This window comes from Onychomys torridus, chromosome 4 (assembly GCF_903995425.1).
Source record: "Onychomys torridus chromosome 4, mOncTor1.1, whole genome shotgun sequence".
Taxonomy (NCBI): Eukaryota; Metazoa; Chordata; class Mammalia; order Rodentia; family Cricetidae; genus Onychomys; species Onychomys torridus.
In genome coordinates this window covers 54,972,036-54,990,048 of record NC_050446.1, presented here as the reverse complement: position 1 = coordinate 54,990,048, position 18,013 = coordinate 54,972,036, and the positions used below count along the sequence as shown (strand labels likewise).

Below are 18,013 nucleotides of genomic sequence, written 5' to 3'. Positions count from 1 at the left end.
ATCTCCCAGGTGAACATGAGGAAAGACATTTGAAGGCTTACTACAGCACAAACTTTGAAAGGCTTTTCTTAAAACTTAGCACATGGGTAGAGGAGTGGATTCACACAGGACTTTGCCTTTTGTGTCATATCAGTGAACAGAAAGCAAGTATGGCGCTTCCTTTTTTTTTAGATAAAGCTTCAGTGATTAAAGACTTAATTAGGTAGTGTGAGAGACACAGAATTAACTGATGTTTAATCTGTCTTTGAACCTAACTCATAAGTGGCTTAAGCTAAACAAAATTCAGAAATCCCGCGAGTTCTCTGAATCAGTTTATTAGAGTAGTTTCCTTCTGGATCAGAGCTGCTGTGGTGGGTGGTAGTGCTGTGTGTCTAGAGGCTACATTGTGAATTTCTCTGTGGAGGGATTTCCTTTAAGCAGAATATGCTCAGGAAAAAAAAAAAAAAAAGCAAACCTCTAATGATCAGAAAGGTCATTTCAGTTCATTCTATGAGAGTTAGTAGAATATATTCAGCCCTAGGCTTAATTAGCGATGTTGAGGACCAGATCTGGGGGGAGGGGAGGACACAAAGCAGTGTGAAGGTAAGATGAAGAGCTGTGCTGCACTCCTGTGTCTGTACCATCAGGGCCGTTTTCCTCCTGTAATGACTGAAAGGGCGCAGCACCGACTCGTGCTGCCTTGATGTAGAGAGTATGACAGACACCTCGGTTGTTCCAGGAAAAACAAGGGTTTATATGTTGTCAAAATAACTTGAGTCCTTTGTGGATCTAAGGTAATGGAAAAAACCACCCTCCTCTTTTCAAACTTAATTTTGAATTGAAAACTGATAAGTGTCTGGTACTGCCCATGATTGAGAAGAAGCCTTCCATGGTTTAGCCTCATGGGTGTCTTATAGTCCATCTCATTTATGTTCAGTTTCTATATGATCCACTTATGCAAATGACTTGACATCATCTTTTTTTAATGTCTCTGAGCCTGGATGCATGTGGTCCCCTATCCAGAATGCCTTTTTCTTCTTGCTTTATGAATAATTTCTGCTTGTTCTCAGGACTTGACCTCAGTACCTCCTGCTATCTGTATCCCTCCGACTTCCTTTTCCAGCAATATGTTTGTGGCATAGCTACAACATCTAGACATTTCTTCTCTACCTTAAGGATAAGACATTCGCTTTTTGATATCTTGTGTGTTGTATAATTTAAGTACTACCTCCCTATGCATGGCCACTGTTTTACCAGAAAGACTATAACTATGCTGTAGCATCATCATTTTGGGGGTTCTGTATTGTGTATTTTTCAGTTGTTATAATATAACCTCAGAGACTGCACAAATACAAGCTTGAAAAAATGAAAACATTTAGTACATGATTAGAAGCACTAAAGTGTCTTATTACAAGGCATGTATTATTGAGTATGGTGAGGATGATGATTTTTTTAAATTTAAGGTCTTTGGTTTTGTTATGAAAATGGGTAGAAACCCAAGTTTAATGAGTAGATCAAGAGAAACTGTAATGATACCCTTTGTTCATGAATGAGATGCCAGGCTACAGAATAAAATTAAGCTTATTCCCAGGCACCTAAGGTGTGAGCTGTTGTAGAATATCACTTTAAGGTGTGTTACTTTGTCTATGCTCTGGAACATTGGTTTAACAATAGAAAGATGTGTTTGATTAAATAAAATTCACCTGCTATCAGGAGCCTGCCTGAGCAGTTAGCTGACAGGAAGTGGTAGGGAGGAGCCAGTCGAGAAAGGATTGATAAGGAAGGAGGAGCCGCACAAGAACTTTTTGGAGGACACCAGCAAGGAGAGGAGGTGAGCTACTTTCTATTCAGCCTCTGAAGAGCGGAGTTCCACCTTAACCTTTGAATCTTGAGTTCTTTAGATGGACAGAGGTTTAGTTAAGTTCCCTTCGTAGCTTTGCAAGAGTCGGAGCCTGAGGAACAGAATTCCCTCCAGCTCCGTACGGCCCTTGCAACCTAACCGATGTCAGCAGCGGAGCTGCAGGTGCTGATTTGGACAGTTGTGGCTTAAAAGGCAGCAACAATTAATGAAAGAACAGCAATGAGCCAAGGATATAGTAAGCCCAGAAGAGGCAGGGTAGCAGAATGAATCCCAAGTTCCAGTGATTCAGGGGATGGTAGCAAGGAGGATGCCCCTTAGGCTTTGTTCTGTTCGATAGCAGAAGGGCTGCTACTGAGAAATAAATTTGTTTAAAAAAAATAATGTAAAGTGAAACATTGTGGAAACAGACAAAGGTGTCTGTTTGCAAAATGTTTAAGGACTTTCGGAAAGTATGTGAAACTCCAGAACATGTCCTAATGGAATGTGCATTTAAAAGGCAGGCAGCTTTACAGAGGCGTTAAAGGATAATCTTGCCCTCCATAAATGGAAGGCAAAGTTTAGTGTACATGCGGAACTTAAACTTCAGAAATGTTTTCAGCCAGTCAAACTCAGTCTGCCTCTGAAATGCAAGTGGAGTGGTCTCATGAGGGGTCTTCTTGAAATGGAAAACCTCCTGACCACAGAGGCAGAGGGTGGGGAACAGCATATTGGCTTCTGTAAGGGAGTGAATAAAGCCTGGCTTTGACTGACTGGGAGTGAACTGCCAGGTATGAGATGGAGAGAAAGAAACGAGTTCCAGTTTGCACTGCCTTCTTTTGGAAGAGTGTTGGGACATCCATGTAGAGGTTTCCTCTTGCTGACCTGAGCGCCATAGAGAAGGCTGGGCTAGACTGAAATGTCAGCTAATCATGGGGTGGAGGTGCTCTTCAGAGAGAATACAGGGAGATGAAAGGTTAAGGGTAGTCATTTGTTCTTACAGCACACTCATCAAAAGCTTCCAGGTTAAGATTATAGTATCAAAGAATCCCCGAGCAAAAGTAAAAGTACAACTTAGAGGCCGAGCAGGAGGCAGAGGAAGAGATGGGGGTGATGTGTAAGCTGAGACTGGGGAGGGAAGGGAAATGGCTCAGCAGTACCACATATGTAGCAATGTCTGGTCCAAGTAGGGAGTTCCTTCTTCTGGATTTCACACCAGGTCATTGTACAACCTGCTCAATACTGAGAAAGAAGGGACAGAAAGCCACGGAGGAATGTGGGAAGTGGGATTTAATGGGGTTAAGAATAAAGGGCATCAAGTGCAGACCTATTAAAACCATCTCAGCTGTCTAGGGAAACAGTAGGACCAGAGGATAGGATCAAAGGAATGGGTCATAATTTATTTTTAAGTGGACCTGTAAATAAGTTCAACATGTAGATTTTTTTATTATTTAAAACTAAAATGGAAGTCTAGAGGTAGATGGCTAGTGTATTGAAACAAAATGGTCAGATTACACTTCTTGTAGATAATATGCTTTGGAACACATTCATAGATCTTGTAGACCAATTAAAAAATGTTTTTAACAAGTGGACAGTGATTGTATCATTCATTCCTTAACTTCTTTTATTAAGTGTGTACTAGCTTCATGTTGCAAGAAATGAGCGTAGATATTTCCTCCCAGTTGATAATGTATAGTGCTCACCGGGCTCATTAATTTTCTTTAGTTTTTTGTTCGTTCGTTTGTTTGTTTGTTTGTTTTTGTAAATCATCTACATATTACTGTTTATCATAAGGTGTCTCAGAATTTTAAACTCGAAGCTCTTTTTTGCACATAGAGTCAGAGACCAGAAGACTGATCAAATGTTAATATCTCTAAGAATCCGGCAATGTCCTCCACTATCTATCTGTACAGCTTCCCCTTGTATGGGCACAGAGAGAGCACCTGATTCGTGAGTGACTTGGAAGCATCAAGCATAGGTCTGCATGTCTTTATTACAAATGCTTCTTGCATCAGACCTGTTTTGACGTTTGTGATCCTTCCTATTTTAGGAAGGATAGAGAGTCCATGGACTGTTTTAAGTGTTTTCCCTCTGGGGTCCAGGTCAGCGTTTTCTAACGAGGCACGTTAGTATTTCAGGAAGCACACTGACTCGAGATGGTGCACACCAGGTTTTGGTGTTAGATGGTTTGTCACATGTGTAACAGATCTTGGTGTCTTCCGGGAGTTTGAAATGTAAGATCACAGGTAAAGCATTATCAATCTGTACCTACACCTGATGAGTCGTCTTCTAAAAAGCACCAGAAGTATATGGTGAGCCCCTAAAATTGTGATTCTGTGATGAAGTAATTTCAAATCCATTTCCTTTTGGGCTTGCCATGGGGTAAATCCCTTGCTAATGTTCACCCTTTCTTGAGAGAGAGAGAGAGAGAGAGAGAGAGAGAGAGAGAGAGAGAGAGAGATTGATTGATTGATTGTGGCCAATCTTCCCCTCATTTTCTACTTGGAATATCTCTGAGCATCCTGTCATACCCCCTTCCCTTTAGACATTTAGACCCAGCTTAAGATTGTTCTTAAATTTTGAATATTGTTTAATGTTACCATTTCCCCATCAGGCAACCTGGATTTTTTTTTTTTTTTAAGCATTGTTGTTCGTTGGTAGAATGCAGAAGCACAGACTATTAGCAGGTTTTATATCAGCTATTTCAGTCTCCCAGTTGAGAGACTGAACTAACATGGATTGAACACACCCAAGTAACGTGGTAGAAATGGTGTGCTGATGGAGAGTCTAGAGGCCACTGCAGTCCTGCCCTCGGGGTATTTCCTTGAGTTTTGAAAGTTTGATGCAATTGGCTAAATATCTCATTTCAGAGGTTCTGGTTCACAGTTTGAAGTGTGTCTTACAAATGCTACTACATATTTGCTTTCTGGTGCTTGCTGGAACGCAGGAAAATTGCCGTCGTTGTAAAGTACTGTTCCCAGGAGTGCTGCATCTTCTATTGTAAAATACCCTCTGCTAGCGAAGCAGGTGTGCTTTTGCTGCATTGCTTACTTGTGACAAGACAAGGAATTTAATAATTCATCTCAAAGTTAGTGTGGTGGTGCTGGGAAGAGCAGTGAGAGCTTTAAATTCTAGGTAAATTGCTCTTATTGCAGGAATTTCCAGTTAAAGTGTGAAGCTCTCAACCTTCCTTCAGGCGTATTCTATACACACATGGGCAGTGAGAGGTGTTTCTGTGCCATTCTCAACTGCAGCTGCCATATACATTGTTACAGTTTTGGTCTTTTCATTTTGAGACATGGAATGTAAATGGTTGTATGTGAGTGTCTAGAATTGGCTCGGGGGTGTCGGAAAGTACAAACAAGGATAACACTAACTAGAAAGCTCACTAAAATAAGGGAACTTTATTCCCCCTTTGAAGGGAAGTACATAGAAAATTGCTGTTACTATATACTATAGGTAGGCAAGGAGAAAAGCCCTGTTTAAGAAGTCAGTGGACTGCAGGGGCAGGAGCTAGCCCTGGCACAGTGGAGGCACGTGATTCATTTGCTTATACTGTGTCTGCACAGTGCATTCTAGGTGTGCTGAGTAAGGACAAATGCTTTATCGAGGTTCAGAAAGAAGTGTTATTATTATTAACATAGTTTTTAAATCTGCCACTTCAAAAGAGTGGACCAGCTTTGGGATAAGGACATTTTCTGAATTTTCCATGTTACAATTTGTCAATTTGATATCAGTTTACCAATGCTGGCATGCATTTTCTTTGAGGTGCACTTAGATGATTTGGGGATCAAGTAAATCTAGTTTTAAAGTTAAGGAATATTTTTTTCAACATTGTAGCTTAAATTTAGTTCTGTTAAACTAAGTTAAAAAAATAAACAAGTTTACCATCTCTCCTGGTTGCCCATCGAATTAGCTGAGATCCTGTTGCTAAAAATGCCATATATCTTGATTGCAAAATACAGAATAAAACAAGTTGGAAGTAAGCTGAAAACTTCCTGCCAGATGCTGGGGTGAAAACCTGCTAGCTCAGAGGGACAGAGAAAGCACCCAGGTGATCTTCCTCCTCCACCAACATCATCCCAGAAATCTCCCTTCTACGCCATCTCAAAAAACTCTCCTCAAATTGAATGTGCCTGCCTTCTGCTTCTTGTGTGTTTCTTTATCCATCTTTCTGACTCCCTCTTTCTTACTCTCCATGGTTTTTTTTCTTAATAATCCTATGTTCACTTCCTGTCAATGGGTTGCTTGTCCAGCCTCTTGATCTATAGTTGACTTTATTTAATCTTGCTTACAATATTCAAACAGAAAGCCCTTGGCTTATAGGTGTGTGCTAGGGCTGAGCCACACCACAGCTAGAAATAGATTGTTCCAGTAAATAATGCAATCTTGTTTCATAGTGTGATCAAATATCCTGTAACACTTGACCTGATTTCTTATAAAACCAAGGACTCCCAGCCCAGGGATGACCCCATCCACAGTGAGCTGCACCCTCCCTCATCAATCACTAGTTAAGAGATGCTTTTCATTCCTTGCCTATACCCTGATCTTATGGAGGACTTTTCTCATTTGAGGTTCCCTTCTCAGATGACGCTAGTTTGTGTTAAGCTGACATAAAACTAGCCAGGCACCTACTTTTGGTTTTAATGAAAAGACTGTACAGTGAATAGGAGGCAAAAGCAGAGCTTTATGGCTTCTAAACGTGCTTCGAGTGAGTGATTCTTGAGTGCTGAGCCCTAAATAAAGCATTTATACATCCTCTCTAAGGCTGTGGTGGGGGCAAGGGTCAAGAAAGAGGACGTAGAAAGAATGGAAGAGCTGGAACATGGGTGGACAGACTGTGAAATGCCGTTTCCTGGCTGTGACCATTTAGGCCAGGTTTCTGCTTGGAATACTGATGGCTAATGTTGTAGTTAAGGGGACTGGAATGAGCTCCCTTTGAGTGCTCTCGTGTAAAAGAGAGACCAGATAATCTTTAATATTTCTAGCACAGCTTTTTCCAGTTGTATGAAGTTATTTTAATACTGACTACAGTTCTTTGTACTCCCTGCATCTTAATTCTTTCATTTTCCTATATTTTATTTTATTTTTGTGATTGTTACATCATAAACTATGTAATTACAATAAAATTTTTGAGTGGTAGGTCTACATGAATATAACTACCAATTCTTCACGTTATAGAAATTACTAAAATATATTCAGCAGAAGGATATTAGAAGACTTGTTAACAGCTGGGGAGATAACTCATTAGTAAAGCCCTTGCCCTGCAAGTGTGAGGACCTGTGTTTAATCCCCCCGCCCGGCACCCCCAGAATGCTTTGTAGAAAAGCCAGACATGGTGCTTCCTGCTTGTAATCCCAGCACGGAGGAGGCAGAGACACTCAGATCTCTGGCATTGACGGGCAAGCCAGCCTTACCTCTTTGGCAATTCTTAGGCAATGAAAGAAAGATGATGTCTCAAGAAGAATGGCTGATGCCTGAGGAAAGATACCTGAGGTTTTTTTGTGGCCTCCACAGGCACGTATGCACACAGAAGACACTTAGTGCAGATATAGGTTAATTCAGAACCAAATTCTTTGTCTTTAAATGTGCATGTATATCTGGACCTTTAGTCAAGCAGGCTAAGACATCTCAGTCTATCAAGTTACATTTCCATGTGGAGTACATTTCAAATGATTGTTTCTGCACAAACATTGGCTCTTTCATTTATAATTGATATGTAGACATTGGGTATTGTTTCCTTGATTTTTGTATATACAATACTTGATTATGTAAGCGTAAGTTTTCCTTGCTGAAGCATTTCAGTGTTACAAACACCTCTGTTTTTAAATTGACTTTACTTTCTATTTGTTCTTGGTTTTGGACACTCGTACTGACACATCCTTTTGTGCAACTATTTAAAGGTTAACTTTAAAAATTCAATTTTTGTATGTGTTTTTTACTACTAAAGGAAAATGAAGTGGTCGTGGGCCTGATACATGGAATGTGAGAACATGCCATTCATTGCACAGTTAATCATTGTTAACAAGCTTGTGTTATTGTTTTTCAGGTGACGTGTAGAGACAGAAGAAAACTGTCAGGGAACTCAAACCATTGAGTACTTGTTTTTTGAACCAACTTGAGGTTTTATCTGGTCAACATGAAAGTAAGTGTTTGAAACTTAAGCTAAAGATGTAAGCTGATAGTCAGTTCATGTCTGTCCTTTAACCAAAAATGCTTTTATAGAATTAAAACAGTCACATAGTAGGATGGTATTGTGTATATACTCTGACACCACACAGTTTATGTGGACCAAGTAGGACTAGTATTGAGCAGAGGGGCAGTTGAGAAAGCATGCTGGATATCCTCTCTCTCTCTCTTCCCCTCTTTCTCTTTCTGTCTTTCTATCTTTCTCTTTGTGTGTGTGTGTGTGTGTGTGTGTGTGTGTGTATGCGCGCACTCTCGCTATTATACACAATACATGTACAGACATGTAATTACATCAAGTTCTACATAAATCATTTGAATGTGTGCATGTGTCAAAAGGAATAACAAATAATGCTAACAATGATAACCTCATTCTCAAGGAGCATGCTTTCCTGAGTGCAAGGCAAGTAGTTCCTTCCTTCAGTGAGTCTAGATTCCTTCATGACTGTCCAGTTTTTCCATATGTGGAAATGGACTTCTATGTTGTACTTTATTTTAGACATTTGTTTATTCAACAAATGAGTGAATTGTATGTTACAGTGATTGTTCGCTACTGAAGATCTTATGTCAACATTACTATAATGTGCCAGTCATTGTTACTTGACTGTAGTTACAGAATCCTTCTGATTCACCACTTCTGTGGTTTTGGCTTCTCTCTCTTGTTCACAACAGCTGTTGCGGAGATGTGTTAAAAATCATTAGCACAGAATTGAGGCTGTCTTGCTAATGTAGTCAAAATAATTGCCTCACTTGTACTAGAAAATGGGGCTAGGACAGTTGCATTATCTGTCTCCTCCTGTGTCTCCTTGACCTGTCTTTTTCTCTCTCACATATGTGATCTAATACGTTTAAAAGACAAATCTGTATAGACTCCGGGAATAGACAGCACTAACTCCTGAGTATGAAGATCTTCAGGTCCTCGAGGCTTTCCTGTATTTTGTGTCCTTCTGAATGACACAGGAAATGTTACGGGCTGAGAGGAAATAAGTGGCTCATAATAAATAATTAATAAACACCATATTTTATGTTACTGTTGAATTTGGTGGCTCTTGTGGTGTGTATTTAGCTTAAGGATCTTTTGGTGTATGGAGAGTTTCTGGGGTGCAGGGCCCTCAGGTCTGTTCAGCAGTGGGCTACAATTTCAGCCCTGGGCTTAGGGTTTTGGTATAAAGTTTTATAAAACCTATGTCGTACATATTGAACAATTTTGCTTCCTTGTGTTTATTTTTTAAGATTTATTGGTTCTGTTTGAGAGAGGGGAGGGGTATGCCTCATGTTTTGAGGAGGCGGGGATTCTTGTTGATTCTGCCACTGTGCTGCCTCTGGCCACCTCTGAAGTCTCCCCTCCCAAACACCAGAGGAGTGCTGGAATTACAGATGTGTGCCACCCACTACATGCAGTGGTTGTTTAATGTGGATCCTAACAATTGAACTTGGGCTATAAGGCTTACACACTTAGTATTTCTATGCCCTGCCCATCTCCTCAGCCTCTATTGTGTTTCTTGGCAAAACTCTTAACTAAATAATCCGTTAAGGCAGGGCCTGATGTAACTTAAGTGGGCCTATAATTGGCTGGGCAGGCCTGTAATTTTAATTGGCTGGGTCACAAAGCCCAGATTTTAGGTGACATAAGTTAGTCTGAATGATTAAACAATGTTTTGCGGGCCAGCTAGCCTTACTATACCATGTAAGCCTGACAGCCTGGGTTCAGTCCCTGGAACCTGGAAAGCAATCCTCCCAAATTTGTCTGTTTACTTCCACATGTGTGCCATGGAACATGTGTGTCCACAGTCTCTCACACATACATCATAGATATACATTAACATGATATTTAAGAGAGATGAAAGTTTTAAATAATTTCTAAAGTACTGCTAATTTGTGGAAACACATGTATGTATTTCTAACATAACCAGTTGAAGCACTTCTTCCTTTTCTCTTTGGAAGCACTCTGGTCACGACAGAAGGGAGAGCCACAGTGCATACCACCGGAACTCCTCCCCGGAAGACAGGTAACTGCTCTGTGTGTGCCAAGTGTGAATTTCATTCTTCATCAATTTAGTTCCTTGATTAAGGTGGACATTGAAATGCTATTTTGCTGTTAGGACATGCTTATATATTCACACAGCTTTTTATAGTTAGATTTTTATTGATATCAGCATAATTATAAGATAAACAATCTAGAAATAGTACTAGTAATGTGTATCATTTATTTTTATTAGTACCACAGCTGTGTCACTTACTCAGTGAGGACCATTAACATAATTCCTGAAGGAGAAGCGCTATATTCCTACTCTACTCTGCCAAATATCTCCCAGGACCTTTGCTTTAGGATCTTGGTTTGTGATCACTTAGTCCCTTCCCAGTCACCTGTCTCTGTCAACACTCAGACATACAGTGTAAGGTAATTGTAGATATGTATATAAAACACAAATTATATTGCCATATAGGTTATATACTTAACTTCCCTAGTGTTCTCTGGCTTTATTGAGTTTTAAGAGCAAACAGTGGGTTTACTGGGATCCACCTTGTTCATTTGTTCAGTGTTCCCAGCACTGCAGGTTCCAGAAAACCATCCAGTGGTTATAGTGCTTAGAGTAGAGTTCACTAGAACAAGCAAGAGTTCACTAGAACAAGCAGGGATTGATCCTGGTTTCATTCATCGTTCAGTGTTGCTGTGAGGAGGTATTTGTAGAATAGCCTCTTGCTGCCCATCACGTGTAATTTCCAGATTGAGTCCTTCACTGAGGGCAGTGTGAAGACGGATGAGAAAATTTGGCTAAGTTAATTCCAGGAGTTGTTTTACTGTGCCCACGATGGAAGCTTTTGCAATTCAGAATGCTTATGTTTGGTCCAGTGTAGGAGTATCAAGTCTCAGGTGGCCCTCTGCCGTAAGTGAGGCATGCAGACTAGGTGTTGCTTTAAAAATAGAAGTTAATAGTTGAAAAACATTTTGTTAAAGTTTCTGTGTGGGTAGCAGCTGCCCAGTGAGAACAAGCTAGGTCACTGTAGGGAAGTGACTGCATCGGCCAGTGCACACAGCTGCGCTCAGCGGTGCTGAGCACTTCCTGCTCCAGCTGCTGTCTGGGAGCATGCCACATGCAGATCACAGGGATCGTTTGCAACGTCCTCTTTGCTGCTAGTTGGGGGTTATATCCGAAATACTTTGAAGACAGTATAGTTTTTCAAAGTGAAGTGAACAGACTGAAACACATGCATTGAAGGAAAGCAACTGCAGATAGAAAATGGTCCTTTCTGCATCATCTTAAACATCATCATAAAAACAGCAGCTCTTCAGGTGACAATTTCAACTCTTAGGTTTTTACAATACATTTGGACTTCAATTTAACATTATGAAAATAAACTCTTATTTCTTCTTTGCACAATTTACCAAATACATCACAATTCATCTTAATTTTCATGCCACCTTTTCCGACTTAGAAGCATAAGTTCATCTCCAGTATAAAAAATTTAAAGTATATTGGTTGGCTTTTTAAAGAGTTCAATCAGATTTAAACTCATTTTGATTCAACTAATCAAATCCAGCAGTGCTGGATTCTTCACTATTTCATGACAGTGTCATCCTGGTCTTGCTCAGTTTTTCAATATTTTTCAGTTGAAGAATGTCATCCTCTTCTGGTTTTTTTTTTTTTTGATGGTTTCTCTGTGTAACCCTGGCTGTCTTAGTGGTTTTTTTTTTTTTTTTTTTTTTGAGCTGAGGATTGAACCCAGGGTCTTGTGCTTGCCAGGCAAGAGCTCTACCACTGAGCTAAATCCCCAACCCTACCCTGGCTGTCTTAGAACTCACTCTGTAGACCAGGCTGGGCTCGAACTCAGAGATCCACCTGCCTCTGCCCCCCAAGTGCTGGAATTAAAGGCGTGTGCCCGGCTGTCATCCTCCCTCTAATTTGCTTGCTTCCAGGCTAAAACTTATTTTGAGCCTTGAGCCGTGGAATAAGGGGTCTTTTTCTCTGTGAGGCATTACTTTTACCATCCTTGTAGAGACAGGTTTCCTAGTTAGAACTTACTCAGGGTCTGAGAATCTGAGCTTGCTTTACCCAGCAGGACTGTATAAAGGGATGATTTGGCCACGGGCCTGTTTACCAGGTGTTTGGAAGGGTCTACACTTGGCTGTGTGGTGTGCTTTGATCTAGTAAGGGGGAAGTCTTTTGCCCCACCCCTTGGCATTGTTATAAAAAGCCCTTTCGAAGAGCCAGAAGGGGCTGGTGGATTTTGATCCAGTTCCTCCTGAAGCTGTCCTGTGTTTCTGTCTTTCTCCTCTTTGCTATCTTTCTATCTAAAGTTTCTTATCCTTCTCTCCTCCTCATCGGAACCCTTGAAAAGGTGGGAACTGGCCTCCCCCACATCCTGAACCACCTTCATCTCCTGTGGTCTCACTCATTCTATGTGTAGTTCATTGTTTTATTGATTTATGTTTTATTCATCCTTCCACCCCATTTTTCAGAAGTAGGGACCAAGAAAAACACAGAGAAAGGAAAAGGTCCCGGAAATCCCCATCTCCTGGAAGAAGAAGCCCAGAACAAGCCATCACTCAGAGTTCTACTCAGGAAGAACATGCCATGAAGAAGAGGAAGGATGAGCAGGATCCACTGCTTACCCGGACTGGGGGAGCGTATATTCCTCCTGCAAAGCTCAGAATGATGCAGGAACAGATTACAGATAAGAACAGGTATGTTGAGATACTGCATCCCCAAAGCAGAAATAGCTTTATTGAACAAGGAGTAGTCTAATTAGCCTTCACTGTTAAGAATATACTTAGTTTACCCTGATAGAGACCACAAAGTACAGCCTCTTGTCTTTTTTACTTCAGAAACTCCTTTGGAGCATTGTATACTACTTGCTCTGATATTAACTCATAACTTTTTTTATGTTTGTGTGTGTGTGTGTGTGTGTGTATGGCTTTTTGAGTGTTGAGTGTTAGTCCTCAGGCACTGTCATTTATTTGTTTGTTTTTTTGGAGGCTGGTTTTCTCAGTGCCTTGAAACTTGCCAAGTAGGTTATGCTGGCGGGCCAACAAGCCCCAGGGATGCACCTGTCTCTGTATTACTGTACCTATTACAAGTATTGTGTACCACTGAGCCAGGCATTTTTTACATGGACTTAGAGATTGAACTGAGGTCCTTGTGTTTGTGTTTGTGTGTCATAGGGCTTGACAGTGATCTTTGAAATGTAATATTGGGGAGGGTTTTAGCGATGACTTCCTTAGTGCATACTTCCTTATCATCTAGGCATTTGGTTTTTACAAAGGCAGTGTTGGAAGAATTAGTGAAAAGTATTCACTTTTCCCAATCCAGTCCAAAGCATTTAGTCATGAAAGAAAAATGTTATTGATTGAATTCTTGCATCATGGCAGGTACAATAGGCAGGGCAAGAGTTAGCAACATACACAGCTTTAAGCAGTTCTGGGAGATAATTCACATTAGTGGAGGTCTGTCCATGGTCAGAAGGTGCAAGTAGGAATGAAGGAGGAGTCTGTAGATTTTACTTTGAATTGATCCCAGATAGGGTGAAGTGACCATGCCTGAATTAGTGAAAGTGACTATGCTTGATGTTTCCAGTTTCTGAGGAGCTTGTGCATACATGCTAGCAATATCTTACTGAGTCACAGACATGTTTCTCTTGAGAAAGTGACATATACAAGGCGTGCAGAGTGGGACAGTGGATCTCCTCTGCCAAAGCTGAGTGCAATAAGCAGTTAAGAGTTTGACTGATAGAGAATTTTGAAGCAACAACAAAATATTAATTGCAAATGCGTCTGTAAATCTGCCTCTTCTCCTCATGTGTACTGACAGTTTTAAACAATGTCAGGGACCTAACAACCCTCCAAGCACTGTTCTCACTGCTGTACTTTCAAAGGTACTGTAGGTTTCTGGAGAGAATTTAGGTAGTCTGACCATGAATCTGGATTGGGGAAAATGCATTTTATTTTTATTAATCTCCAACTAAAGTTTAGCATTTCTTTCTATTGGAATTGTAACTCTATAATGTGTAGTCTCAATCCGTTAGTTACAGATACTGTGAAATAACTGTATATGGCCATACTACTTGAAATTAAAATCAATACTTAGCCTCCTACCACTTCTTGCTACTGCATGTCTGAAGACACTCAGAGCATACTGTATCAAGCATGTTCTTTTCATGTTTTGAGGATTCTTTCAGTATCTGTTGTAATCTTTTGTAATATATGCATTTCAGGAAGCCTACTGGTTTCATTAGACTTTAAGAGAAGTATATGGGGAAATCATGGCTTATTTCATCCAACATTAAATTCCAAGAGAAGTAATTATAAAAATCATAAGATTCTTAGAGCTTTAAAAGAACTTGGGCATTATCAAGCTCAATGTAGAAAAGAAAAAACAAGTGAGGCTTAAATGCTCAAATGTAAGTTAAAAACAGTATAGCCATTTTAGCCTTCACTGGAATGCAGCTCCAGGAAAGCTGCTACATAAAAGGAGGTCTTTTGAATGCTATGGCAATGTCTCAGCTCCAAGGTCCTTTGTTTGTGACTTTCCCTTTTGTTTTGGTCATTTTTTTAGCTTAGCGTACCAGAGGATGAGCTGGGAAGCCCTGAAGAAGTCAATTAATGGTCTTATCAACAAAGTCAACATTTCTAATATTAGTATTATTATCCAGGAGCTACTCCAGGAAAATATAGTCAGAGGGAGGTAAGTACTGGTCATTTACCTGGTATATATCATAGTAAGTTTCCAAAGAAACATAATTTCTCTATTAACAATAAGCATTTGTTATGCTACTATATTTCAAAGGTACTTGTGAACGTTTATTGAAAATGCAGTTCTTTTACATTGTAGGCTATTAAATAACTTACACCATATTGTTCAAGGTTTATAGAGTCAGTGCTTTTTGAGATTTGATATCACAGCATAGTTTTGCACAAACATTTTCTAAATGTCCAATAATTTAAATCTGTAAGGCATAATTTTTAAAATATGCTATTTCAAGCCACTTTAATTTTTTTTTAGTTGTCATAAAATCTTTATAAATTTGGTGTTAACAACTGATGCTTTGGTATATACATCTTGTGTTGTCACAGGTGTCAGGATTTCTTCCTTAGAGCTGAGCAGTATTCCATTGTCTGTATATGAATTGTCTTTCCTACTCCATCAGTGGCATGGAGCTCCATCTGGCTCTTGTGGATATGCTGTAGGGATAGGGTGTGTAGCTCCCTGGCCTCAGGTTTTCCCTGCCATCTGCATAACTGCATTCCTATTCACAGTCCACGAGTGTCCCTGTTCTTTGCATCCTTGGAAACACCTTTGTCATTTTAATGACATTCATTTTACCAAGGATGAGATGATTGTATCATTTGATTTTATTCTTTTCATCTGATGATAGGCGATGCTGCGTGGTATCACCTATGGATTGTCTTGAGAAATGACTGGCTAGGTGTTTTGTTCATTTTCAAACTGGGTTGTATGGTTTATTACTGTTGGCTTATCTGATTTCCTTGTATATTTTGGTTTTAGCTCCTTATCAGACTTGACTCGCAGATACGTCTTTCTGTATTTTGTTTCAAGGTTTCTTTCACTGTCCGGAAGCCTTTTAGATTGAGGTCTCATTTGTTAAATTTTCTTGAGTTACTTGTGATTTTCGAGTTATGTTTTAAAATGTATCAATCCAGACAAATATCATGGAGCATCCCCCAGTAGTTCTGCAGATTCTGTTTTTCTGTTTATTAATCAGTTTTAAGTTGATTTGTTGTGTTGCATGAGATTAAGGTATACTTTTATTCTTCTACATGCTAATGTCTAGTTTTCCTACCACTGCTCTTGAACAAACTACCTTTATATCTTATGTTTTGATGCTTTTGTTAAAAAACAATTAGATATAAATGTGTTCTGTTTTCTGTTGATGTCTATAAAGTTTAGTGCCAGTACCATGCTGTTTTGATTTCTGCAGCTTCATGTAGCAATAGTAGGCTTTAAATTGGGTAATATGGCATCTCTTGCTTTGCTCTTTTTGCTGAAGATGTCTTGGCTACTTGGATTCTTTTGTATTCAATATTAATTTTTGGGAGCTTCTTTTTCCCTGAAAAATGCTACTCAAATTTTGATGGCTATTACATTTGAATTTGGATAGTATGACAAGCAGCATAGCTTGTTCCTGAACCTAAAGGAGGCGTTTCTGGCCTCTCACTGTTGAGATAATGTTCACTTTAGGTTTGTTATTATGTCTTTTTACATTCTAATTAAAGCAAAGTGAGAATGAGGTAAGACTGGGAAAGATGAACATTACATTTGAAGAAAAGTGAAGGGAATCACCATTTTCTATTAGGATTCAAGCAGTTGGTGATTTTTTTTTAATAATAAAGAAATGGAAATAAGTATCACATATCTATTATTTTTAAATCTGAGTGCTGTCTCTTATGATTTCACATTCCACTGATTATAATAATTAAAATAGGACTAAGCTAAGTGGAGCGTGTTGTCAGGGAGCAGAAGGTTGGCCAAGAGCCTGTCTTATGTATAACTAACTGGGTTCACTTCTTTCCTCCTCAGTGGCTCACTGTTGTATCTAAGCTGCTAAGTATGAAGTCATTTCCTTCCCTTAGATTTTGGCAGTCCAGTAATTGTCACTGTATTGCTCAGAATAATGAGAATGAGGGTGCTGTACATATCTCCTTTCCTTACCAACCCCAAGACTGTTGGAAGGTGAGACTCCATCACTGTGTTGTCACTGTAGCCTTCCTTTCCTTCCTCCAGAAGTGCACCAACAGAAGGAGACCACGCAGTCCGTGTCCCATACAGAGTTCTTTTATACAAATGATGGACCCATGGCACCATATTGTCGAAATTTCGCTTTATATTGTCTAAATTTTACATTCATCAAGCAAGTTTTTTTTTTTTTTACTACACTGTTTTTGAGGTTTGGGTTATTGAAAAATTTTTTCCTATAATATATTTTGATCATGTTTTTCCCCTTCCCCAATCCTTACAGTCATGATTAGATGAAATGTGAATAGGAAAAGATCTCATAGAGATGCTCCAAGTGCTGGGATTAAAGGCATGTGCCACCACAGCGGCCATAAAAGCATTTTGTTGTTGTTTATTTATGTTTTTGTTTTTACACCCCAACCAACATTTTCCTTCCTTTACTCTCCTCCCAGTCCCTTCTCCCCATCCACTTCTCTCCCTCTGTTGCTCTTCAGATCTGAACAGGCCTCCCATGGATATCAGCTAGCCATGGTATCAAGTTGCAGTGAGACTAAGCACCTCTTCTATTAAAAAGCACTTTTTTTTTTTAACTGATTACCAAGATGAAGTCTTTTTCCAGGAAAAATAGTAAAGATTTCGTTGTGAATGCTCTTTTATTATTCATGACCAGGGACTTAGTTTTCTTTGATTTTGCATATTTTTCCTAAACTCTATCTTTATTATGTTTTGGACAGAGGACTGCTGGCCAGGTCTGTGTTGCAGGCACAGAGTGCTTCTCCGATCTTTACCCATGTATATGCAGCGCTGGTTGCCATCATCAATTCAAAATTCCCGCAAATTGGAGAATTAATTCTAAAGAGACTAATTCTCAATTTCCGAAAAGGATATCGAAGAAATGACAAGGTATGAATGGCTTGTAAGTAGATTGTCACATGAGGTTAGTCCAGTAAACCAGCATCAATAAAAGTAAGCATGCTGTTTGTATACAGGAGTGCATTTAACATATGCTTCATGAGAACTGTTCATTCTCCTACATGGCTTCTGGCCACTAAGATGATGACTGATTACATACTTAACCGCTTTTATAGCTACTTCGTGTATATTATTGCTGAATAAAAATTACTCAGTATGTTCCATAAAGGGCATGGTAATCCACTGTAGATTTTATTGATAAAGGACAATTGACTATAGTTGGTGAGTTAACTGTCTTTGCTTTCATTTTTCAGCCACTTTGCCTGACAGCTTCAAAATTTGTGGCACATCTTATAAATCAAAATGTGGTAAGTAATTGTCTTTAAAACCTGGTCGAATTCAGTGG

At 39.5% G+C, this 18,013-nt stretch overlaps 1 protein-coding gene across 3 annotated transcripts in view; it reads left to right on the top strand.

The window, feature by feature from the left end:
* Cwc22 (CWC22 spliceosome associated protein homolog) overlaps nucleotides 1-18,013 on the top strand; it is a 40,704-nt gene that overhangs the window by 1,440 nt on the left and 21,251 nt on the right. For 2 of the 3 annotated variants that reach the window (XM_036185372.1, XM_036185375.1), the window contains exons 2-7: nucleotides 7,866-7,961; nucleotides 9,947-10,011; nucleotides 12,465-12,689; nucleotides 14,557-14,685; nucleotides 17,430-17,598; nucleotides 17,922-17,975. In XM_036185372.1, the coding sequence (XP_036041265.1) occupies nucleotides 7,956-7,961; nucleotides 9,947-10,011; nucleotides 12,465-12,689; nucleotides 14,557-14,685; nucleotides 17,430-17,598; nucleotides 17,922-17,975 (648 nt within the window). In that variant the 5' untranslated portion in view covers nucleotides 7,866-7,955. Of the gene's footprint in view, nucleotides 1-1,786; nucleotides 1,811-7,865; nucleotides 7,962-9,946; nucleotides 10,012-12,464; nucleotides 12,690-14,556; nucleotides 14,686-17,429; nucleotides 17,599-17,921; nucleotides 17,976-18,013 lie in introns of those variants that run through there. The other variant, XM_036185373.1, reaches the window with a different exon arrangement.